General features: G+C 41.9%; 2 protein-coding genes across 6 annotated transcripts in view; both read right to left on the reverse strand.

Moving 5' to 3' along the window:
* kcnab2a (potassium voltage-gated channel subfamily A regulatory beta subunit 2a) overlaps positions 1-17,269 on the reverse strand; it is a 119,185-nt gene extending 101,916 nt beyond the window's left edge. For 2 of the 5 annotated variants that reach the window (XM_024374892.2, XM_024374889.2), the window contains exon 1: positions 17,133-17,260. The gene's annotated coding sequence lies outside the window, so the exon portion shown is untranslated. Of the gene's footprint in view, positions 1-9,324; positions 9,998-17,132 lie in introns of those variants that run through there. The other 3 variants (XM_024374890.1, XM_024374893.1, XM_042296187.1) reach the window with 3 other exon arrangements.
* Positions 17,270-17,719: 450 nt separating this feature from the next.
* park7 (parkinson protein 7) lies at positions 17,720-24,905 on the reverse strand. The gene is made up of 6 exons (XM_024374898.2): positions 24,747-24,905; positions 24,047-24,148; positions 23,787-23,846; positions 23,238-23,307; positions 21,942-22,028; positions 17,720-18,219 (listed from the first exon to the last, which is right to left on the reverse strand). The coding sequence occupies exons 1-6, from the start codon at positions 24,834-24,836 to the stop codon at positions 18,059-18,061; spliced, it is 570 nt and encodes a 189-aa protein (XP_024230666.1). The 5' UTR covers positions 24,837-24,905; the 3' UTR covers positions 17,720-18,058.
* Positions 24,906-25,577: the final 672 nt, after the last annotated feature.

The raw sequence follows: 25,577 nt of genomic DNA on the forward strand, positions 1-25,577 counted from the left end.
AAAAATACACTGCTCAACAAAAAAAAAGGGAACACTAAAATAAGACATCCTAGATCTGAATGAATTAAATATTCTTATTAAATACTTTTTTCTTTACATAGTTGAATGTGCTGACAAAAAAACTCACACAAAAATTATCAATGGAAATCCAATGTATCAACCCATGGAGGTCTGGATTTGGAGTCACACTCAAAATTAAAGTGGAAAACCACACTACAGACTGATCCAACTTTGATGTAATGTCCTTAAAACAAGTCAAAATGAGGCTCAGTAGTGTGTGTGGCCTCCACGTGCCTGTATGACCTCCCTACAACGCATGGGCATGCTCCTGATGAGGTGGCGGATGGTCTCCTGAGGGATCTCCTCCCAGACCTGGACTAAAGCATCCGTCAACTCCTGGACAGTCTGTGGTGCAACGTGGCGTTGGTGGATGGAGTGAGACACGATGTCCCAGATGTGCTCAATTGGATTCAGGTCTGGGGAACGGGCGGGCCAGTCCATAGCATCAATGCCTTCCTCTTGCAGGAACTGCTGACACACTCCAGCCACATGAGGTCTAGCATTAGGAGGAACCCAGGGCCAACCGCACCAACAAACCAGTCATGCTGGAGGATGTTGCAGGCAGCAGAACGTTTTCCACAGCGTCTCCAGACTCTGTCACGTGCTCAGTGTGAACCTGCTTTCATCTGTGAAGAGCACAGGGCTCCAGTGGCGAATTTGCCAATCTTGGTGTTCTCTGGGAAATGCCAAACGTCCTGCACGGTGTTCGGCTGTAAGCACAACCCCCACCTGTGGACGTTGGGCCCTTATACCACCCTCATGGAGTCTGTTTCTGACCGTTTGAGCAGACATGTACATTTGTGGCCTGCTGGAGGTCATTTTGCAGGGCTCTGGCAGTGCTCCTCCTGCTCCTCCTAGCACAGAGGTAGGTAGCGGTCCTGCTGCTGGGTTGTTGCCCTCCTACGGCCTCCTCCACGTCTCCTGATGTACTGGCCTTTCTCCTGGTAGCGCCTCCATGCTCTGGACACTACTCTAACGGACACAACAAACCTTCTTGCCACAGCTCGCATTGATGTGCCATCCTGGATGAGCTGCACTACCTGAGCCACTTGTGTGGGTTGTAGACTCAGTCTCATGCTACCACTAGAGTGAAAGCACCGCATTCAAAAGTGACCAAAACATCAGCAAGGAAGCATAGGAACTGAGAAGTGGTCTGTGGTCTCCAGACTCTGTCACATGCTCAGTGTGAACCTGCTTTCATCCCATGACAAGTGCATGAATTGGACCATTTTCCTGTCCTGCTAAGTATTCAAAATGTAACTAGTACTTTTAGGTGTCAGGGAAAATGTATGGAGTAAAATGTACAGTATTTTCTTTAGGAATGTAGTGAAGTAAAAGTTGTCAAAAATAAAAACAGTAAAGTACAGATACTTTAAAGTACTAAAGTTGTTTTTTTTTGTTGGTATTTTACCACTGCACAATTGAGAATTTCCACACTGCCACATAGGGCTGCATGATATGGGCAAATAATCTAGGACTTTTTTTAACCAAATGCTGCAGTTGCAATGTGACTTGCGAATTAGAGCAAAACTGTTGGAATGGAAATATGACTAATCTAATTCTATAGTTAGAATACAATAGTGGGCACTTTGAATACAGTGTTGTTTGAGATGACAACAAATTTAAATGCCAGTGAGGAGTTATTTTGACAGGGTCGGAACTAAAGTGTTGCTAAGTGTTTCCTAGGGGACCCTATAAGCTTTGGCTGCATTGCATGTTCTCTTAGCTACTTCATGTAGCTATTCTTGCTTTGCATATTCCTCTTTAGACACTGTTGCACAAACATGCTGATTTAGGTCTACACCATCACTAATATTATCAGGCTGTATAACTAATTATGTTAGCTAGATACATTTGTTCTTACTCAGTACATTTATTATTAATTATTATGTAAGATATGTAAGCTGTTGCTGGAGAAGGCGCCAGGCATTTTACGTGCCCCCAGCCGATTGCGTTTTTTGTTCGTTCATTTGCGTTGTTTATAAGTTTACTTATTTTGTACTTAACGTTGCCGCTACAGTCTCTCATGCCCGAAAATAACTTCTAGACATCAGGACTGCAATTACTCACCACGGACTAGCAGAATCCTTTTTTCCATTTCACGACTGACGCAAAGGATATACTGCTTCCTCGGGAACAGGTCCCGATCCCCGTGATCAGCGTGAAGAGGCGGCAGAGAAAGAGGGGCCGAAGAGCGGGTTGCCTTCTGAGAATTCATAGGCAATCCGGAAGAAAAAAAACACTTCCCTCAATTCTGCCATCAAACATGCAATCCTTGGAGAATAAAATTGACAAGTTAAACGGAAGATAAAACAACCAACGGAATATTAAAAAGGAACATCTAATGCTTCAAGGAGTCGTGGCTGAATGACAATATAAACCAGAGGCCGACCGATTAATCAGAATGGCTGATTAATTAAGGCCGATTACATGTTTTCATAACAATCGGAAATCTGTATTTTTGGGCGGCAATTTTTTTTATTTTTTATATACACGTTTATTTAACTAGGCAAGTCAGTTAAGAACATATTCTTATTTTCAATGACGGCCTAGGAACGGTGGGTTAACTGCCTTGTTCAGGGGCAGAACGACAGATTTTCACCTTGTCAGCTCGGGGGATCCAATCTTGCAACCTTACAGTTAACTAGTCCAACGCTACAACCACCTGCCTCTCGTTGCTCTCCACAAGGAGACTGCCTGTTAAGCGAATGTGGAGTCAGGGTATATGCAACAGTTTGGGCAGCCTGGCTCATTGCGAACTAATTTGACATAACATTGAAGGTTGTGAAATGTAACAAGAATATTTAGACTTAGGGATGCCACCCGTTAGATAAAATACCGAACGGTTCCGTATTTCACCGAAATAATAAACGTTTTGTTTTCGAAATAATAGTTTCTGGATTCGACCATATTAATGACCAAAGGCTCATATTTCTGTGTGTTATAAGTAAGTCTGATTTGATAGAGCAGTCTGACTGAGCGATGGTAGGCAGCAGCAGGCTCGTAAGCATTCATTCAAACAGCACTTTTGTGCATTTTGTCAGCAGCTCTTCGCAAGCACAGCGCTGTTTATGACTTCAAGCCTATCAGCCTAATGGCTGGTGTAACCGATGTGAAATGGCTAGCTAGTTAGCAGGGTGCGCGCTAATAGCGTTTCAAATGTCACTCGCTCTGTGACTTGGAGTAGTTATTCCCCTTGCTCTGCAAGGCTTTGATCTCAAAACAAGTGCATCTACTCACTATTGTTCATGCTGTAACACAGTCCAGTTCAAAGTAAATGGCACAGATCCATATGGCAATGATCCATTTGTATATAGGCCTACTGTAGCTCTGATTGGTTATGCTGCACCAGTCTGTGTAGAGTATGGTGGAGTAGTGTGTCTGTCAATGCAATAGAATCCTACTCCTATGCGTTCTGCCTACAACAAAATCTCTTGCATAGTTGGTTTTGTTTCAGTATGTCGCATTGAAAGGGTCTAATATTGCGTTGATTCAAACAATTGCCACAGTAAAGGGAAACGTTGATAGTGTTAACAGGGAAAACTCTAGAACAGTGGTCACCAACCTTTTCTGAGTCAAGATCAAGCCACTCAGATATTTTTCTTAACATGACTTAAAAAAAAGCCTATGAAACATTAAACAATTAAAAACAGTACTGTAGCAATGAGGTTTGTGAAGTAAGCTATTGGCCCAATACATTATCACTGCATATTATATTGGCTTTGCTTGAATTGCTCTGCCAATAGATTGTTCATTTTTGTAATTTATTTTTTATGTAGGCTATATGATCGCACCGCTAAAAGATCCGTTGTATTACTTGTGAAGCACAGCTGAGTGAGCATACATTAAAATCATTAGCTTTTTATTTACTGGGCTGATGGTGCCTGCATCTGGTGGTCAGTCTCAGGTGTGGGAGAGAGCAGCAGACTGAACATCCCTCTGCTCTCCCTTTCCTCCACGGACTAAAAAAGGACACTGATGACAAAACTCGAGTCGCACCGCATTACTTCTGCGTCATGTATAAATTAAAGTTCTTACTCCTATGAACAGAGAAAGTGAAATATTCCTAGATATTAATACCCAAGCTGCTAATAACACCAACTCAAGCCTATCCATACACTTTCCTTCTCATTCATTAAGGCTGCAGTGCTTGTTGTAGCTCTGAGTAGAAATAGGAACATGCATTTATGGCTTATAAAAGTGTTTAATACAAAGTGTTGACAAGTTCTTACTCAGCACTAAACATGAACTCACTCAAACAGAAGTGCTTTGTTGTATTCGTTGAAAGTCTCTCTAGTCAGTTTTAAATGTTTTAAAACCTTACAGTATCAACTTTGCTGTAGCTTTCCATTATACCCGCTACGTTACTGCAGACATGGTAATCTGAGCTAGAGGTCGACCGATTAATCGGAATAGCCAATTAATTAGGGCCGATTTCAAGTTCACAGCAATCGGTAATCGGCATTTATGGACACCGATTATGGCCGATTACATTGCACTCCCCGAGAAGACTGCGTGGCAGGCTGTATAACCACCTGTTATGCGAGTGCCGCAAGGAGCCAAGGTAAGTAGCTAGCTAGCATTAAACTTCTTTATAAAACACAATCAATCTTCACATAATCACTAGTTAACTACACATGGTTGATGATATTACTAGTTTATCTAGCTTGTCCTGCGTTGCATATAATCGATGCCTGTTAATTTATCATCGAATCATAGCCTACTTTGCCAAATGGGTGATGATTTAACAAGCGCATTCGCAAAAAAAAAAAAAAAAAAAAAAAAAAAAAAAAATCACTGTCGTTGCACAAAACATTTCCCTAACTATAAACATCAATACCTTTCCTAAAATCAATACACATTTTTAAACCTGCATATTTAGTTAATATTGCCTGCAAAATGAATTTCTTTTAACTAGGGAAATTGTGTCACTTCTTCTGTGCAAGCAGAGTCAGGGTATATGCAGCCGTTTGGGCTGCCTGGCTCGGTGCGAACTGTGTGAAGACCATTTATTCCTAACAAAGACCGTAATTAATTTGCCAGAATTGTACATAATTATGGACATAACATTGAAGGTTGTGCAATGTAACAGCAATATTTAGACTCAGGGATGCCACCCGTTAGATAAAATACAGAATGGTTCCGTATTTCATTGAAAGAATAAACGTTTTGTTTTCTAAATGAGTGTTTCCGGATTTGACCAAATTAACTACGTAAGGCTCGTATTTGTGTGTTATATTATAATTAAGTCTATGATTTGATAGCATTCATTCATACAGCACTCCTGCATTTGCCAGCAGCACTTCGCTGTGCTTCAAGCATTGTGCTGTTTATGACTAGCCTATCAACTCCCGAGATTAGGCTGGCAATACTATAGTTCCTATAAGAATTTCCATTCGTCAAAGGTATATGAAATACAAATGGTATAGAGAGAAATAGTCCTATAATAACTACAACCTAAAACTTCTTACCTGGGAACATTAAAGACTCATGTTAAAACGAACCACCAGATTTCATATGTTCTCATGTTCTGAGCAAGGAACTTAAACGTTAGCTTTCTTACATGGCACTTTTACTTTCTTCTCCAACACTTTGTTTTTGCATTATTTAAACCAAAGGGAACGTGTTTCATTATTTGAGACCAAATTGATTTTGATGTATTATATTATGTTATTATAAAGGTGTTCGTTCAGTATTGGTGTAATGGTCATTACATATAAAAAATTAAAATAAATATTGGCATCATCTTTTTTAGGTCCTCCAATAATATTGGTGTTGAAAATCATAAAATCGGTCGACCTCTAATCTGAGCCATCCAATTGGCCAGTGGAAGGCATAATAGTGCACTTGATATGCTCTCCGAGCCCGCCGAGGAGACAGAGTTTGTGCCTTCAGCCACATGAAATGGTTAAAAATGGCAACAGTTTGCCTACAGTGCAGGGCACCTGAAATTGGGTGCACCTACCACTAAAAAAAATAAAGCTTTATCATTGGGTTTTTTGCAGAAATATTTGTAGATCGACTAGGCATGCTTTGGAGATCGACCAGTTGGTGACCACTGCTCTAGAAAGTGTAGTGAAGTTAAATTGCGTGTTCCTCTCAGTGGACTGATATTTCCTTGTTCTGCGCAGCAGTCCCAGGGGAGCTGTGTGGCGGTATCGGGCTAGGGGGTAACATTTCTCCAGCTTCTGTGCCAGCTGTACCACCTCACGTCAACCCTTGTCACATGTCCCAGCAGGGTCCCACAGACAGAAGACTAGGGGGCATAAATGCCATGTCTCTTCATTGGAAGTGGAAGGACCGCTGGATAGGAGAATGCAGCTTGGGCTTCTTCGAACCCTTTTCCATTATAAACATGATCACAGTTCCCAGGCGAGTATGCGCTGTATGCCCAGAGTGAGTGTCTGAAGTGTATTAGGATGTTCTCCTCTGGATCGGAGCCAGGCAATGACATAAGGGAGATCTGGGCACCATCTGTGCTCCTGTCCCTGACAGGCATTTAAGTGTTTGCCCTCCTCACTACCAACTGGGCACATATACACACACAGTTGAAGTTGGAAGGGCTGGAGTCATTAAAACTTATTTTTCAACCACTCCACAAATCTCATTAACCTTATGGCTGCATCCCTTGTTCTCAATTTCCACCTGAAGACATACCCTAGCTGCCTGTAGCTCAGCCCCAGAGGCAAGGATATGCATATTCTTGGTATCATTTGAATGGAAACATTCTTGAAGTTTGTGGAAATGTTAATTGAATGTAGGAGATTATAACACAGTAGATCTGGTGTTAGAACATAGGTTCTCTGTTTTTTATTGTTGTAGCATCACCTTTCACATATACTAGAATAGCCACACAGTCAGATAGGATGCTGGAGATCATTTTAATGGATAACACGAGGGCAACTGTAGGTGTGCAAAGTTTCAGACGGATGACTTCAGGAATGGGTGAGCTACATGACATTTAGCATGAAGTCATTCAGGTGTCCCACACAAGTTGCCCAAATGTACCCAAGTGGCCAAATTGGTGAAATGACCTATAACTATATACACATCAGTGCAAATAACTATATACACAACATATCAAAAAGCAATTCTAACACAAAAAAAAAATCTAAAAGTTTTTTTTTTTTTACAGTACACCCTTTGGAAGTCCTCTACACAATATTTTGCTGCCTGTGCCATAGCAATCTGAACAAGTGGTGCAGTTCATGCGCGACAGAACACAACGACACCTCCATGCTGTGCCCTTTTGGCCCTGAGGCACAGTCATGCCTGCAGTAATGAACACCACTTTAGGTAGAGCAGGCAGTTTGGTACCGGGGGCTCCCAGTCAGAGTCACTATCACTGTGAAAGAAAACATTTAAAAATTGTACTGTATGAGCCTTTTATCATCACATAAAATAAACATATGTATTGTATAGAGCAGAGGGAACAGTCACTAAGGTGAAGTGCTGTTCCATTCAACTCCGGCCATTGTTGTGGGCCTGCCCTCCCCTGAACAGCACCCAATGGCTATTTCATATGGAAATGGAGAGGAGTAGCAGGCGCAGCAGCGGCCATGTGTGTTTGCTGTTCTACTCCATTCCATTTGAATAAAAATATATACACTGCTCAAAAAAATAAAGGGAACACTAAAATAACACATCCTAGGTCTGAATGAATGAAATCTTATTAAATACTTTTTTCTTTACATAGTTGAATGTTCTGACAACAAAAATCAAGCAACAATTATCAATGGAAATCAAATTTATCAACCCATGGAGGTCTGGATTTGGAGTCACACTCAAAATTAAAGTGGAAAACCACACTACAGACTGATCCAACTTTGATGTAATGTCCTTAGAACAAGTCAAAATGAGGCTCAGTAGTGTGTGTGGCCTCCACGTGCCTGTATGACCTCCCTACAACGCCTGGGCATGCTCCTGATGAGGTGGCGGATGGTCTCCTGAGGGATCTCCTCCCAGACCTGGACAAAAGCATCCCCCAACTCCTGGACAGTCTGTGGTGCAACGTGGAGTTGGTGGATGGAGCGAGACACGATGTGCTCAATTGGATTCAGGTCTGGGGAACGGGCGGGCCAGTCCTTGGCATAAATGCCTTCCTCTTGCAGGAACTGCTGACACACTCCAGCCACATGAGGTCTAGCATTAGGAGGAACCCAGGGCCAACCGCACCAGCATATGTTCTCACAAGGCGTCTGAGGATCTCATCTTCGTACCGAATGGCAGTCAGGCTACCTCTGGCGAGCACATGGAGGGCTGTGCGGCCCCCCCAAAGAAATGCCACCCCACACCATGACTGACCCACCGCCAAACCGGTCATGCTGGAGGATGTTGCAGGCAGCAGAACGTTCTCCACGGCGTCTCCAGACTGTCACATGTGCTCAGTGTGAACCTGCTTTCATCTGTGAAGAGCACAGGGCGCCAGTGGCGAATTTGCCAATCTTGGTGTTATCTGGCAAATGCCAAACGTCCTGCACGGTGTTGGGCTGTAAGCACAACCCCCACCTGTGGACGTCGGGCCCTCATACCACCTTCATGGAGTCTGTTTCTGACCATTTGAGCAGACACATGCACATTTGTGGCCTGCTGGAGGTCATTTTGCAGGGCTCTGGCAATGCTCCTCCTTGCACAAAGGTGGAGGTAGCGGTCCTGCTGCTGGGTTGTTGCCCTCCTACGGCCTCCTCCACGTCTCCTGATGTACTGGCATGTCTCCTGGTAGCGCCTTCATGCTCTAGACACTACGCTTACAGACACAGCAAACCTTCTTGCCACAGCTCGCATTGATGTGCCATCCTGGATGAGCTGCACTACCTGAGCCACGTGTGGGTTGTAGACTCCGTCTCATGCTACCACTAGAGTGAAAGCACCGCCAGCATTCAAAAGTGACCAAAACATCAGCCAGGAAGCATAGGAACTGAGAAGTGGTCTGTGGTCATCACCTGCAGAAACACTCCTTTATTGGGGGTGTCTTGCTAATTGCCTATAATTTCCACCTGTCTATTCCATTTGCACAACAGCATGTGAAATTTGTCAATCAGTGTTGCTTCCTAAGTGGACAGTTTGATTTCGCAGAAGTGTGATTGACTTGGAGTTACATTGTGTTGTTTATGTGTTCCCTTTGTTTTTTTGAGCAGTGTATATCATGACATGGAATATATATATATATATATCTATATCTATCTAACACCCAAACAAACCAACACACACCTCATTGCAAAATATATACACACACACACTTCATAAAACGGCATTAGCACTTACCCTTCCAAAAGTACGTCCTGTCCTTGCAGAAACAGCTCCTCAGTTCCTGTTTGAATCATAACACTCAAAGATTCCTCAAATAAAAAAATCTCTCACTTTCATCACTTTAGACTTTGACTTCCCTTTTCCTGATTTATTCGCCATGATTTCTTCAATGAAATCGTTGAAAATACAACTTTCCGAAATACTGCTGCGCGTAACAAGCGTCACAGCAGTCCTCCGATAGTCAAGGCGAGAATGGAGTTCCTTACGCGTGCATTTACAAACAAGGAATGGTGGTCCAACCCAAAACCATTACACACTGGCGTTTACCTCAGCTCATTGGCTATATACCCAGCTAGATTTAAAGAAGATCAGTGGTCATTGGGCAGAAATAGTCAATCAATGAAGCTCCGCTAAAATTATTGGTGCGCAAGGAAGTAATTGCTCGTAGTCTTCAAATCAGTTCACGTCGGTCAATACTCCCCGCAAAAAAAACAATTACGTTTGGCTGTGTTGCAAACATCCAGAGTAATGCACTGAAACCAACCATGACTAGATAAACGATTGTTTACGGTGTGTAATTGCGTCGAATGCTCCGTAAAAATAAATCTATAGAGATGGAATTCACGGCACAAATGGTTAACAAAATGTTTAGATTTAGGCTATAAAAATGGATTTTATCAAAGAAACCTTCACTTTATTTGATCACTGGGACCCTCAGGAAGAGATAAGAGCAAGATATCAGAATGTAAGTCATAATTTTACCTTCAGATGTGAATGTGTAAAAACTGTCATGGCGGAAAATGTCTGTTGTTGATTGCTCTTCTCAAACAAAAGCATGGTATTTGTTCTCTGTAATAGCTATTTTAAATCGGAAAACGTAGTTTGATTACCAAGACTAATCTTTTGAAGGATGTAAGACACTTGCATTTTCAAGAATGTTTAATGTTACGATGTTGTATTTTTAGTTGTCACTCTGAAATCCCTGATGTTGATCCCTGTACAGGGATCGCAGCCATAAGAGGATTTATGGGAGATATGACTCAAGACCTGTCAGAAAAGAGAAGGGGGAAAAATGGTTTTGCCCATCAAGATCTGGAGGATGACCTAGGGTCTGCTCCAATCATTTCATCACTGGTAAGTCTGATCAATTCCCAGTTTAGCTGTTATGCTAATATTACCTTGGCAGATCATTTGAGTTAGCCTGCACACAATGTTCATGTAGCTATCTTCAAAATATATTTACTTAAAATAGAGGACTTCTATAATTACACTGACTCATTGGTTAAATGATGCGACTTCACCCTGGCCCCCAACAACCCATCCAGAAAAGGGAAGGCATACAGGCCTCCATTGCTCTACTGTTCAGCGCTAAATGTTAACATGACAGAAATAAGCTATCAAAGAGGATGACTGCGTAGTGACATGAATACGACAGTAGGCTAAGTTTGAATAACATACAGCATCATATGCATTTATGTATAGGCTTATAGCACACAATATGATTTTGTAATGCTATAGTATAGATGTACACTGAGTGCACAAAACAGAAACACCAGCTCTTTCCATGACAGACTGACCAGGTGAACACTAGAAACACCTGTTAAATCTACTTCCATCAGAGTAGATGAAGGGGAGGACAGGTTAAATAAGGATGTTTAAGCCTTGATACAATTGAAACATGGAGTGTGTATGTGTGCCATTCAGAGGGTTAATTGGCAAAACAAAATATTTAAGTGCCTGTGAACGGGGCATGGTAGTAGGTGCCTGGCGCACCAGTTTGAGTGTATGATGACTGCTAGCTAAGATTTAGAAAGTAAGATGTTCAATCAAAGCTACTGTAGGTATAATGTGATTTGAGGTCATTTTATCTGTGGTCAATGACCTTGAGCCCTTCTTGGATGGGCACTTCTAATGTAACTCTATGGCAGCACCCAAGGGGCTAGAATTTGAGATATCTACCCTTAAACTTGGCAGTGACGTAGTGTCCCCATGAGTGACAGAACACGGAGCCAGTCACTGTAGTTTCCGCTGGCTTGCCCCACCACAGAAAGCACTGAGCTAGGCTGAAACGCGTGCATTTTGGAGCTCCCTTACTCAAGAAAAGAAAAAAAAGAAAAAGCAACCAGGTTTGTATGTACATTTTAAGTCCTATCACTGTCAATTGCGTTTATTTTCAGCAAACTTAACATGTGTAAACACATAAAAGATTCAGCAACTGAGACAGACTGAACAAGTTCCGCAGACATGTGACTAACAGAAATTGAATAATGTGTCCGTGAACAAAGGGGGGGGGGTCCCAGGCGTGCTCAATGAAATTGAGATCCGGGCTCGTCGCAAGCAGAACACTGACATTCCTGTCTTGCAGAAATCAGAAATACTGCTCGTTCTGTGCATGGTGGCATTGTTATGATGGAGGGTCATGTCAGGATGAGCCTGCAGGAAGGGTACCACATGAGGGAGGATGATGTCTTCCCTGTAACCCACAGCGTTGAGATTGCCTACAGTGACAAGCTCAGTCCGTTGATGCTGTGACACACCGCCCAAGACCACGATGGAGCCTCCACCTCTATCCTGCTCCAGAGTACAGGCCTCGGTGTAACACTCATTCCTTACAAGCCCTCATTCCAGCCTATTGCGGACAGTGTGAGCAGTGTTCCTCATGTACCAATCCTGTGCAGGTGTTACACGTGGTCTGCTACTGCGAGGACAATCAGCTGTTCGTCCTGTCGCGTTGTCTTAGGCATCTCACAGTACGGACATTGCAATGTATTGCCCTGGCCACGTCTGCAGTTCTCATGCCTTCTTGCAGCATGCCCAAGGCACGTTCACGCAGATGAGCAGGAACCCTGGGCATCTTTCTTTTGGTGTTTTACAGTCAGTAGAAAGGCCTACCGTCTGTAAGCTGTTAGTTTCTTAACGACCGTTCCACAGGTGCATGTTCATGAATTGTTTATGGTTCACTGAACAAGCATGGGAAACAGTGTTTAAACCCTTTACAATGAAGACATGTATAGTTCTTTGGATTTTTACAAAATTATCTTTGAAAGACAGTCCTGAAAAATGGATGTTTCACACACACAGTTTTTTCTTTATTTTCTACATTGTAGAATAATAGTGAAGACATCAAAACTATGAAATAACATTTGGAATCATGTGGTAACCAAAAGGGTTAAATCACAATAAATGTTCGATTTTTCAAAGTAGACAACCTTTGCACATTCTGCATTCTCTCAACCAGCTTCACCTGAAATGCTTTTCCAACAGTCTTGAAGGAGTTCCCGCATATGCTGAGCACTTGTTGGCTGCTTTTCCTTCACTCTGCAGTCCAACACATCCCAAGCCATCTCAATTGGGTTGAGGTTGGGTGATTGTGGCGACTAGGTCATCTGATGCAGCACGCCATCACCCTCCTTCTTGGTCAAATAGCCCTAACATAGGCTGGGTGTGTTTTTTTGAGTCATTGTCCTGTGGAAAAACAAATGATAGTCCCACTAAGTGCAAACCAGATGAGATGGCGTAATGCTGCAGAATGTTGTTGTAGCCATGCTGGCTACAACAGAACTCCTTGTCGATGGTTCACGGTGGGAACCACACATGCAGAGATCATCCGTTCACCTACTCGGCATCTTGCAAAGACAGCGGTTGGAACAAAAAATCTCAGATTTGGATTAATCAAACCAAAAGGACAGATGTCCACCGGTCTAATGTCCATTGCATGTGTTTCTTGGCCCAAGCAAGTCTCTTATTACTGGTATCCTTTAGTAGTGGTTTCTTTGCAGCCATTCAACCGCGAAGGCCTGATTCATTCTGAACAGTTGAAATGTGTCTGTTACTTGAACTCTGAAGCATTTATTTGGGATGCAATCTGAGGTACAGTTAACTAATGAACTCTGGGTCTTCCTTTCCTGTGGTGGTCCTCATGAGAGCCAGTTTCATTAGAGCTTGATGGTTTTTGCAACTGCACTTGAAGAAACTTTGAAAGTCAATCTAGAAAATTTCAAGAACTAACCTTCATGTCTTAAAGTAATGATGGACTGTTGTTTGTCTTTGCTTATTTTAACTGTTCTTGCCATAATATGGACTTGGTCTTTTACCAAATAGGGCTCTCTTCTGTATACCACCCATACCTTGTCACAACTGATAGGCTCAAAGGCATTAAGAACTAAATCAATTCTACAAATGAACTTTTAACAAGGCACACCTGTTAACTGAAACCATCCCAGCTGACTACCTGATGAAGCCATTAGACAGAATGCCAAAAGTGTGCAAAGCTATCATCAAGGCAAAGGGTGGCTACATTGAAGAATCTCAATTATATTTAGATTTTTTTTTTTGGTGACTACATGACTCCATGTGTTAGTTTGTAGTTTTGATGTCTTCACTATTATTTTACAATGTAGAAAATAGTAAAAATAAACCTTGGAAGGTGTGTAGGTGTCCAAACGTTTGACTGGAAATTTAGAGGTCAACCAATTATGATTTTTCAATGCCGATACCGATTATTGGAGGACCAAAAAAGCCGATACCAATTAATATCCCAATTTCTTTCATTCATTCATTCATTCATTCATTCATTCATTTATATATATATATAAATAAAACAATGACAACAATACTGAATGAACACTTACTCCAACTTAATATAATGCATAAATAAAAACTATTTAGTCTCAAATAAATAATGCAACATGTTCAATTTGGTTTAAATAACCGTGTTGGAGAAGTAAAAGTGCAATATGTGCCATGTAACGTTTAAATTCCTTGCTCAGAACATATGAAAGCCGGTGGTTCAATATTCCCCGGTAAGTTTTAGGTTGTAGTTTTTATTGGAATAATGACGCGTCGACTATTTCTCTCTATACCATTTGTACTTCATATACCTTTGACTATTGTATGTTTTTATAGGCACTATAGTATTGTCAGCCTAATCTCGGGGGTTGATAGCCTTGAAGTCATAAACAGCGCTGTGCTTCAAGCATTGCTAAGAGCTGCTTGCAAATGCAGGAAAGTGCTGTTTGAATTAATGCTTATGAGCCTGCTGCTGCCTACCACAGCTCAGTGAGACTGCTCTATGAAATCATAGACTTAATTATAATAAACACACAGAAATACGAGCCTTACGTCATTAATATGGTCAAATCCAGAAACTATCATATCAAAAACAAGACGTGTATTCTCTCAGTGAAATAGAGAACCATTCCGTATTTTAGCAAATGGGTGGCAACCCTAAATCTAAATAGTGCTGTTACATTGCACAACCTTCAATGTCATAATTATGTAAAATTCTGGCAAATTGGTTCCCAGTTTGCAACGGGCCAGGCGGCCCAAACTGTTGCAAATACCCTGACTCTGCTTGCACTGAACTCAAGAGAAGTGATAATTTCCATAGTTAATATTGCCTTCTAACATGCATTTCTTTTAACTAAATATGCAGGTTTAAAAAAATGTCTGTATGTATTGATATTAATAAAGGCATTGATGTTTAGGCAAACATTTGTGCAAAGATGGTGCTTTTTTCGGCAATGCGCTTTTGTTAAATCACCTGTTTGCGAAGTAGGCTGTGATTCGATGATAAATTAACAGGCACTGCATTGGTTATACGCAACGTAGGACAAACTAGTTAACCTAGTAATATCGTCAACCATGTGTAGTTAACTAGTGATTGTAAAGTTTTTTTTTAATACAAAGTTTAATGCTAGCTAGCAACTTATCTTAGCTCCTTGCAGCCACAAGGTCCTTTTGACGCTGCACTCACGTAACAGGGTCAGCCTGCAACGCAGTCTCCTCGTGGATTGCAATGTAATCTGCCATAATCGGTGTCCAAAAAGGCTTGGAATCGGTCAACCTCTATACATTATACACAAATGTATGTGGACACCTCTTCAAATTGGTGGATTCAGCTACTTCTGCCACAGCTTTTGATGACATGTGTATAAAATCAAGCACAAAGCCATGTAATCTCCATAGACAAACATTAGCAGTAGAATAGCCTTACTGAAGTGCTCAGTGACATTCAATGTGGCGCCATCATAGGGTGGCACCTTTCCAACAAGTTAGTTCCTCAAATTTCTGCCCTGCTAGAGCTTTTCAGGTCAACTGTATGTTCTGTTATTGTGAAGTGGAAACATATAGGAGAAACAACAGCTCAGCTGCGGAGTGGTAGGCCAAACAAGCTCGCAGAATGGGACCGCCGAGAGCAGAAGCGCGTAGAAATAGTCTGTCCTCAGTTGCAACACTCCAAACTGCCCCTGGAAGCAACGTCAGGTTTGAGTGTGGCTGCTCGACCATGTGCTAAGACCACCACGCGCAATGCCAAGCGTATGCTGGAGTGGTGTAAAGCTCACCGCAATTGGAAAAGCGTTCTCTGGAGTGATGAATCACAATTTACCAATTTTTTGTTAAAAAAATTGTTTTACATTTAACCTTTATTTAACTAGGTTAAGTCAGTTAAGAACAAATTCTTATTTACAAAGACGGCCTACCGGATCTAGGTTTGACGGATGCCAGGAGAACGCCAACTGTCCCAATGCATAGTGCCAAATGTAAAGTTTGGTGGATAATGGTCTGTGGACGTTTTTCATGGTTCGTGCTAGGCCCATTAGTTTCAGTATAGGGAAATCCTAACGCTAATTAATGCAATGCCATTCTAGACAATTCTGTGCTTCCAACTTTGTGGCAACAGTTTGTGGGAAGCCCTTTCCTGTTTCAGCATGACAATGCCCCCGTGCACAAAGCAAGGTCCATACAGAAATGGTTTGTTGAGATCGGTGTGGAAGAACTTGACTGGCCTGCACAGAGCCCTGAACTTAACTCAATCGAACACATTTGGGATGAATTGGTACGGCAACTGCGAGTCAGGCCTAAATCGGCCAACATCAGCTGTATCACATCCGGTCGTGATTGTGAGTCCCATAGGGCGGCACACCTTTGGCCATCATTGTAAATAAGAATGTCTTAACTGACTTGCCTAGTTAAATATATAAATAAAATAAAGCAGTGCCCGACCTCACTAATTCTTGTGGCTGAATGGAAGCAAGTCCCCATGGCAATGTTCCAACATCGAGTGGACAGCCATCCCATTAGTGGAGGCTGTTGTAGAAGTAAAGGGGGACCTATTCCATATTAATGCCTATGATTTTGTTTTAAGGTGTGTGTGGTTCTCCATCCATCCCCGATTCAGAATATACAATATTCAGTCATGGCATGCTTAATTTAATAACTATCGACGAGGGAAAACCGAATATCCAATATAAAACAAATATTATCTCGGTGAAAAAAAATATTGATTCTACAAAGTGAATCTGAAGACTTTGGTTCCGACTCCAGACAACCTATAATGGCATACAAGGCTCTGCTTCATGAGCGGTCACGTTTGCTTTGAAGAATCAATCACTAGTTGACTGCGATTACCGTACGGACCCAAAATCAAAAAGGCATCCATTAACAGGGATTTTGTGTAACCTTATGCCAGTCTCTCGTGCACTGTTATTTTTTGTAAAGCGTGTCGTGGTGGCACATAACGTCACTGTACTGTAGCTGACTAGCGAAACACCCTGAGTCAAAGCACAAGTAATGTTTTGTATACCAATTTACAATGTTAAAAATTACTGTTAGTTAATACAATATTACATTGTAGACAACTACTAGTTTATCCAGCATCGAGTTGGCTGGCTGGCTAGCTAACTAACCCACTAATTTGCTTGAGAACTTGTATTCTGGAGGTTAGCTAGTTCAAATGGCTGAGTGAACAATACTACATTACCACATTCGTGACATTGCACAGCGACAACGTGATTTGGTACCGTATACAGTAGTGCGTTTACCTTTGTATTTTGTCAAAAATCCTCTGCTCGTCAATTAGTTATCGTTTACCTTTGTATTTAGTTAAAATCCTCTGCTCATCAAGCTGAACCACCAGCCCTTTGTTTTTACCGCGTTGACACTCACCATGCGCTGCTGCAGACCCACTCCGGTTTATTTGGGGCAATGCTTTCATTGGCTATTTACACGACACCACCATGCAAAGCTTTTCATTGGCTTTACTCGTTGTCAATCAATTTAGCAGCTAGGCTTCCCACGCCCACCTGTGTTTTCGTAATCCATTTTACTGCAATCAGTCAAATCATATGTGAAGCTCTCAAATCTGTTGTTTAGCCTACAGCACTGTCGATTCAGTAAGATTATTCAGCCATAACCTGATCGGTAGCCATTTATTTGTGTGATGAAACACAAATATAACTTTGATTTCATGCTGCGGCTACATTGTTGATGGCTTGATGATAATTCTAACGAAAGCGAAGGGCAGTAACTACTGCTCTTGTTATTTCTGACTCGTGTCGAATGCATACTCTCATATTACCTCCAGTGTCATTGTTATAAATATACACATACCGTCACTGTACCGAGAGTCTGAAGGGGGCTCAGTTGACTTTAATGATGAAGCTACATCAGTGCTTTTGGACAGTGAAGACAGCAATATATTTGATATTTAAATCAATACAATTTAACATTGGTGATTTTCCTATACAAAAGCAATAACAATCCCAAATCACTGATGCTTAAAGTGCAGGGGCAACATGTCCCAGGGAAGGATAGAAGAGAATAATAAAAATGCATATTCTTACTATTGCACATTATCCTGTAAATAATTATTCTTTGTTCACAATAATTGGCATTTGTACCATGATGAACAGTGCAGAGTACTTAGGGTTTAGTTGACAGTGCTTTAGTTTGAAAGGCTCAACACCACTCAGTCTTTCAGAACCAGGGGTGCTTTGACAGTAGCAGCAACTTCAGCCCCCATGAGCTCCTCTACAATGGCCAGGGCAAACTCAAAGCTGGTTCCTGGCCCGCGGCTGGTAATCAGATGGCCATCCTTCTGGACTCGAGCCTCAGAATACTTGTAGTGGCCTAGGGAGTGGAGAGGAACAGTGGTGAAGAGAGAGAAACACCATTGTGTAATACTCTGCAAATGGGGATTAATTTAGGACCACTTGTTCAAATCAAGTTATTCATTGGTTTAACCTTCTTGCATTTATTACGTAATTTAACTTGTGTATATGCGGTCTCTTTTAATTATTTATGTTAGTGTTTACTGATTGAATCTGATCAAATGCTGGTGCATAATGACCTTGTACTGATGAATATCATAAAGTAAGAAACTTGTTACAGCACCCTCTGCTGGACACAAAGGACCACAATCGTTTGTCACCACTGTTCAGTAGTACTTGGGATCTGCTCATTGTGCTGCATTTCCTGCCACACAGCCTGCTGAGTCATCATACAGGAAGATTTCCTACATGTGCATGTATTTTGTGTAACATCCAACTAACAAACAAGTACCACAGTGGCTATCAACTAGCTCTAGAGTGCAGAGATTAGTCAACCTGAACTAGGTTTGCACATTTTATGGAATATTCAGAGGTGGAAACTTTCTGTGGAAATATACGCAATTTAATATTAATACCATTTAAATGTAGATGTTTTTTGCTATTGGATATATATACACAATATCATATGGAGACAAGGTAAAAGGTTTGTTTCTAAGTAGACAATTGCAAATTATTAAATCTTTCCAACAGAAATGAAGCAAACCATTTTAGTTTAATTAAATGAGTGGACTCTTCACATGGGATGATTTCACAGAACAAAATAAAGGGAATATTGAATGATCCCCAATGATCTATCACATCTCCCAAAAATGTTTTCAACATCTGTATAATGATAATCTAGAAACTAAAGCTTTGGTTGTCTTCCTCTGAGGCTTCCATCTAGTCTCCCTTGACCTCAATGTCCACCTCTTGAACATCAGAATCTGAGGCCTCATCTTCACGGTCACTTTCAAACCTTGTTGATGGCTTGTTGTCAAGCTCAAAAAGCTTCAGATTTGCCCAGATGGCCACCCATTTTTCAACCCTTGTATTGGTCAGCCTGTTGCATGCTTTGATGTGCGTGTTCCCAAACAAGGACCAGTTGTGCTCTGAGGCAGCGGATGTTGGTGGGATTTGGAGGATGATGGAGGCAACAGGGGAAAGAGCCTCAGATCCACAAAGTCCTGATGATACGCTGGCACGACTGACATAAAGCATCTCCATCCCAAAGCCCTTGCTTGGAAGTGTACTTCGTCAGACTGCCAAGAACCTTGCCCTCATCCAGGTCAAAGTGGCGAGACACAGTAGTGATGACACCATATGCCTTGTTGATCGTTGCACCAGACAGGATGCTCTTGCCAGCACACATGGGGTCCAACATGTATGCTGCAGCGTGTATGGTCTTCACGCAGAACTCTTCACGCTTTTGATGTATTTCAGAACTGCAGTTTCCTCTGCTTGGAGCAACAGTGAAGTGGGCAGGGCAGTACGGATTTCTTCTCTTACATCTGCAAGCAGAGTCTGAACATCAGACAGGATGGCATTGTCTCCCTCAATCCATGCAATGGCTACTGCTATAGGTTTCAGGAGTTTCAGGCTTACCACTCTCTCCCAAAATACATCATCCAGGAGGATCCTCTTGATGGGGCTGTCCATATCGTCAGACTGTGATGTGGCCATTTATTGGAGAGACTCCTTCCCCTGCAGTAGTCAAACATGATGACATCACCACCCCAACGGGTGTTGCTGGGCAGCTTCAATGTGGTGCTCTTATTCTTCACTTTGCTTGGTGAGGTAGATTGTTGCTATAACTTAATGACCCTTCACATACCTAACCATTTCCTTGGCTCTTGTAGAGTGCATCCATTGTTTTCAGTGCCATATCCTTGAGGAGCAGATTCAATGCATGAGCAGCACAGCCAATGGGTGTGATGTGAGGGTAGGAATCTTCCACTTTAGACCATGCAGCCTTCATGCTCGCTGCATTGTCTGTCACCAGTGTTAATACCTTCTATGGTCCAAGGTCATTGATGACTGCCTTCAGCTCATCTGTAATGTAGACAATGGTGTGTCTGTTGTCCCTTGTGTCTGTGCGCTTGTAGAATACTGGTTGAGGGGTGGAGATGTAGTTAATTATTCCTTGCCCATGAACATTCGACCATCCATCAGAGATGATTGCAATACAGTCTGTTCTCTCTATGATTTGCTTGACCTCCACTTGAACTCTGCATCCATCAAACAAGTAGATAAAGTATGTCTGGTTGGAGGGGTGTATGCTGGGTGAAGAACATTCAGAAATCTCTTCCAATACACATCGGCTGTGAGCAGAGGTGAACCAGTTGTATACACAGCTCGAGCAAGACATTCATCAGCATTCATCCGACTACGTTCCTCCCTTGTGTCCCAAAAAAAATTCTGATTCCAGGAGGACCATGAGCTGTTGCTATCGATAAGGTGTCTGATTCATCATTTTCACCTCGACTAGAAGTAAAGGGACTTTTGTCAGAGTTTGCTTGTTATGAGCACGAAGGGAACTTTATGCACTTTGCCAGATGATTCTGCATCTTTGTTGCATTCACATATGATTTGGCACAGTATTTGCAAAATGTACACAGATTTTCCTTCTACATTAGCTGCAGTGAAATGTCTCCACACATCAGATAGTGCCCGTGGAACTTTCCTGTAAAGATTGAGATTTTTTTTTGTAAAAAAAACAAATACAATTCCATGTACAGATAAATAGTTAAGCAGTTAGATTAAACAGCTCCTTTGTAAGATAAATGTTTATGAATTGCAAGCTAAAACTCACATTGTAACAAACTAAATAGCAGGAATTGTTAACAAGTTAGAAAGAATTTAAACACATGTTGCTGTAGGTTACTATTTACTAGTTAACAAAAAATGTCATAAAATATTTTCACCCCATCCAGTATTGTGATCAAAACTTACCAGAAAACATGTAGTCCTTGGTTCAGACAGTGTAGTTGTGGGCTCAATAGCATCTCATTAGTGTGCACTGCACATGTGACGGAAGAGTGCACTGCACATGTGACGGAAGAGTGCACTGCACATGTGACGGAAGAGTGCACTGCACATGTGACGGAAGAGTGCACTGCACATGTGACGGAAGAGTGCACTGCACATGTGACGGAAGAGTGCACTGCACATGTGACGGAAGAGTGCACTGCACATGTGACGGAAGAGTGCACTGCACATGTGACGGAAGAGTGCACTGCACATGTGACGGAAGAGTGCACTGCACATGTGACGGAAGAGTGCACTGCACATGTGACGGAAGAGTGCACTGCACATGTGACGGAAGAGTGCACTGCACATGTGACGGAGGAGTGCACTGCACATGTGACGGAGGAGTGCACTGCACATGTGACGGAGGAGTGCACTGCACATGTAACGGAGGAGTGCACTGCACATGTAACGGAGGAGTGCACTGCACATGTAACGGAGGAGTGCACTGCACATGTAACAGAGGAGTGCACTGCACATGCGAGGGTTGCAATTCCATTGAATTCAGGATAGTTTCACCAAAATATGCCACAAGATCTAGAATTGCCTTTTTTTGTGGGATACACAAGGTTCACTGTTATAAGATAACTTTTTTTAATGAATTTAAGCAAAATTCCAAATTCCTAGGCTTAACTACCCATGGAAAATTTCCAGAAATTTCCCAGAAAGGTTCTGGCCCTTTGCAACCCTAACCTGAACCTTAGCCCTGTGGCAGCCAGGCTGTTTGTGTAGCTTTACCACCAGTCATCATTTTGTCCTTGGCACCAGGGTGGGTGGTGACTGTGCTGCCGTAGGCAATACCGTGTGCCAGGAGCGCCGTGGGACCTGAGGTGAGGAGGGAACAGGAGTTAGACCAATATCTTTCTCTGTATTCAATTCAAACTCTTCAAAACAGACATGGCACTCACTGGACAACAAAAGGTGTCAAATTATTCCTTCTCAAAAACCCAGAGGTGTCACAATCAATACACCTCAACTTTTGTTTGCATGTTACATTGAGGTGACATCCCAACTAAAAGCCAGACTCATTAATAGACATCACACTACCATAAAATAGGATCTAAAATTAACCACATAGCGTATACAGTTTCAATCCACCTCTGCACACCATATTTAGAGGAAGGGAGAAAACAGAGACTAAAAATAATGGAGTTTGTGTCTGCTGCATTAACATTGGCAATGTCCTAGCACTGCAGTAAGCTCATCCTCCGACTTAATAAATAGAAAGCTATTGATCATGGTCCTTGGCTGCCTTCCCATGCAGTCTAAAGAATAGACTCCTCTCTGGCAGGCAGAGCAGGTGCCTGCCAGTTAAGTAGAGCCCAGCTCCTCCCGTTACATGCCTGCCTCCGCTCTGTCCCGAGGACACCAGGCTGGACAAACGGCCGTCTCCAGAGAGAGTGCCTGGCCAGGGCTGGGACAGCAGGAGGCAGTGCATCCCTCTCTCAGATGACGATGAAGATTATTATGCACAAACTTAGTCTTCCACAAAACTGATTTTGTTTAGAAAGAGGAGTATGAAATGGGAGACCCGAGGGTCTATGACATTACCTGCTATACATGGAGTAATTGAGTCAAGCACTTTTCACACTAGAAATAGAAAGCATTATTTTCACTTAAGCAGAGCACAATGTGACACTGCTGCTGGTCATCCATTTGGCAGGTTCATTATATATTCCTGTGGGAACAGATGTTTTCTAGGATGCCCTTTACTCTGCTCTGACAACATCCTTTCAGTGCCCTTCATCAGCACAGGCAGGCAGAAAATCTCAGAGGTAGTGGGCTTTGTCAGTGGCACTAATATCTCGTTCTATCATAATCTCATTGTGTATTGATTTCCTGCTTACTAATAATGGAAAGGTGACAGCCTTATACTACACTCCCTGTCTGACAGAAATCACTGGTTACATATTTAACTCAAGATTAAATCTAAGCAATCTTGCCCCAGCTGTGGTCATTGGCACAGATACATCATGGAGTGTGTGAGCCATAATCTAGAGGTGGATTTGTACATTCTCGCAGAAGGAACAGTACCTGCACAGATGGCAGCGATCAGCCCTTTCCTGTCCTCCTGGTCCTTCAACACCTCTTTCACAGCAGGCGACTACAAGAGAACATGGAGGCCACATACAGAGAGTTGAGTCACTCTACACTCATACAGAATGTGTGTTATAACACTGACTTTTCAGTAAATGGACAGTCTAATATTGAGGGCAATAGATGAGTCAATGTTTCCAGCAAGACTGAAAATCAATTTAAAGTTATTGTGAAACAACTTTCAGAGCTTGTAGTTGTAAGGGCTAAAACCATAACATTAATTAAGCATCATATAGTCACTGTATATTTACTTGTTTTTATAAACAAGAATAATCTCAAGAGCATACCAATTAAATTATATTTAAAATGTAGGAAAAATAGTTCCTAAAAATATATTTATTGTTTTTCAACCAAAACATGAACAAGACACAAATGTTACAGTATCTACCTGCAACATTATATTGCCAATGCCAGGGACACACAGGAGAGATTAATCTGCAGCTAAAAGTTTTTGCACTGAATGCCAAACATTAACGGCATCCCTACCTCTGACAGGTGCTGGGCACCGAGAGCTCCCCCTGGCAGAAAAACCACATCATACGGACCCTGCATCAAAAGATACAAGGTCACGGATAACACATTTATAGTACCAATTGCCGATGCATCAACCTTGTACATTAAATCAATGAATAAAGTTTTAAAGTGGGAAAACATTTGATTCAGAATGCATTGTAAACGTTGTGCAGTCAGAGAACAGCATGCTGTGTAGACTAATATGACTGCAGGGTCTGGAGGCAGGACCTGACCTGCTTGCGGGCATCCTCCAGGCTGGCATCAGGAACAAGGTAGACATCTCTGCTGCACTGCACTGGCTCTTTGCCCGTCAACCCTGCCAACATCACAGCAATCTGCAGGATGTGGACACAAACAAAAGCACAACTACTTCAATGACCATCAGCAGACATTGCCCCTTAACCATAAATTCCCAATAATCAAAAGGAGTATGGGACTTTTCCTATCCTACAGTAGTTACACAGCAGTCACCGTTGACATTTGCAGTGGCCTTTTACTCACCTTACATGTTTTGAATGTGCCAACACACTAGCTAGCTAGCTAACACAATGACAACACATTAGCTAACTAACCATGGATACAACTGCCGTTGTTCATCATGTCTGTTATATTTGGCCAGCTAAGGTAGATAATAGTTAAGTACAACATAAAGTTAGCTTGCTAGACTTGTTATAGCGGTGTTCTAGCAAGGTAGGTAACGTTAGCTACTTAGTGCAACAAATAAGGAGATATGTATGTGTGTCGAACTTGGACTGCAGCTTCAACTTGACTGTGGCTAGGTAAATAAAATATCTGCTAAAATACTAGCTAACTAAAATGCAGCTTTTAGCAAGCTAAATTGAGCCAGCCAGCTAACGTTAGCACAATCTCAACTTAACTATATCAGTGTTTAGTGTGCGCAACCCATTTAGCTAACTTGATAAGTTTACTAACCCCAGCTCTGCGCATTACGTCCACAGGTATAACTGTTTCCATCTCTTCTGCACCTTTAGAGAGGATTACTAATGCCTTTTTCCCTGCCATTCTTGAGAGAGTGGGTGTGTGACTGTCAGCAACAGGAAATCAACTGTTTGTGAGAGGACTTTTATCTTGGCAGGAACACTCATACACGTAAATTACAGCTACGGATTCGCTGAGGTGACAAACAATACGCTTGGATGAATTTATCAAAGAATATCACAGAATTTATTAGACCATTTCTATACACCGTAGCATATTTATAGTCCTACGTAATTTATTATGCGGAGTGTACGATAATACATTTTCATTTATATATGATGCAACATAATTCACTTTAAAATGCAACATATCTGCACTGGTAGGTTCAAGTACATCCACCAGGGGGAGGCATTCACCCATAAATTGTCAATAAAACTACTGTAAATATAGGTGTTTATAAAACAAGCCTTCAATTTCGAGCATTTGTTTGCCCAAACATAAATGCGATTGAGGTTTATATTATTCAATACATTATTTAAAACCCTAATGTTTATTATACAGTGGTTAAAAGATCTGAAAGAAAACTAGTTCAAACTAATATGTGATTTTCTCAAGATTTTCTGAAATGAGGAAATGAAGGTAACTAAAAACTTGAAGCTCTGTCTAAGAACTTCTGCATCAAATCCCTTTCAATTGAAGAAGACATCTCTTAAGGCACCTCAGGGAATTATATTCCAGTGTAAATCCCAGATTTAATGTCTGGGGCTTTAGTGTGCCGACACTCTTCCCAGTTTAATGTGCAACTGTGCATTCTGCCGCAGAGAT

This window comes from Oncorhynchus tshawytscha, linkage group LG02 (genome assembly GCF_018296145.1).
Source record: "Oncorhynchus tshawytscha isolate Ot180627B linkage group LG02, Otsh_v2.0, whole genome shotgun sequence".
Taxonomy (NCBI): Eukaryota; Metazoa; Chordata; class Actinopteri; order Salmoniformes; family Salmonidae; genus Oncorhynchus; species Oncorhynchus tshawytscha.

Bases quoted from the DNA above. Each gene is read 5' to 3' on its own strand.
- park7 (XM_024374898.2), bottom strand. From the start codon at position 24,836: ATGGCAGGGAAAAAGGCATTAGTAATCCTCTCTAAAGGTGCAGAAGAG. The intron at 24,149-24,746 runs GTTAGTAAACTT...CACATCCTGCAG, and splicing joins ACGTAATGCGCAGAGCTGGG to ATTGCTGTGATGTTGGCAGG. The intron at 23,847-24,046 runs GTCAGGTCCTGC...CTTTTGATGCAG, and splicing joins TGGAGGATGCCCGCAAGCAG to GGTCCGTATGATGTGGTTTT.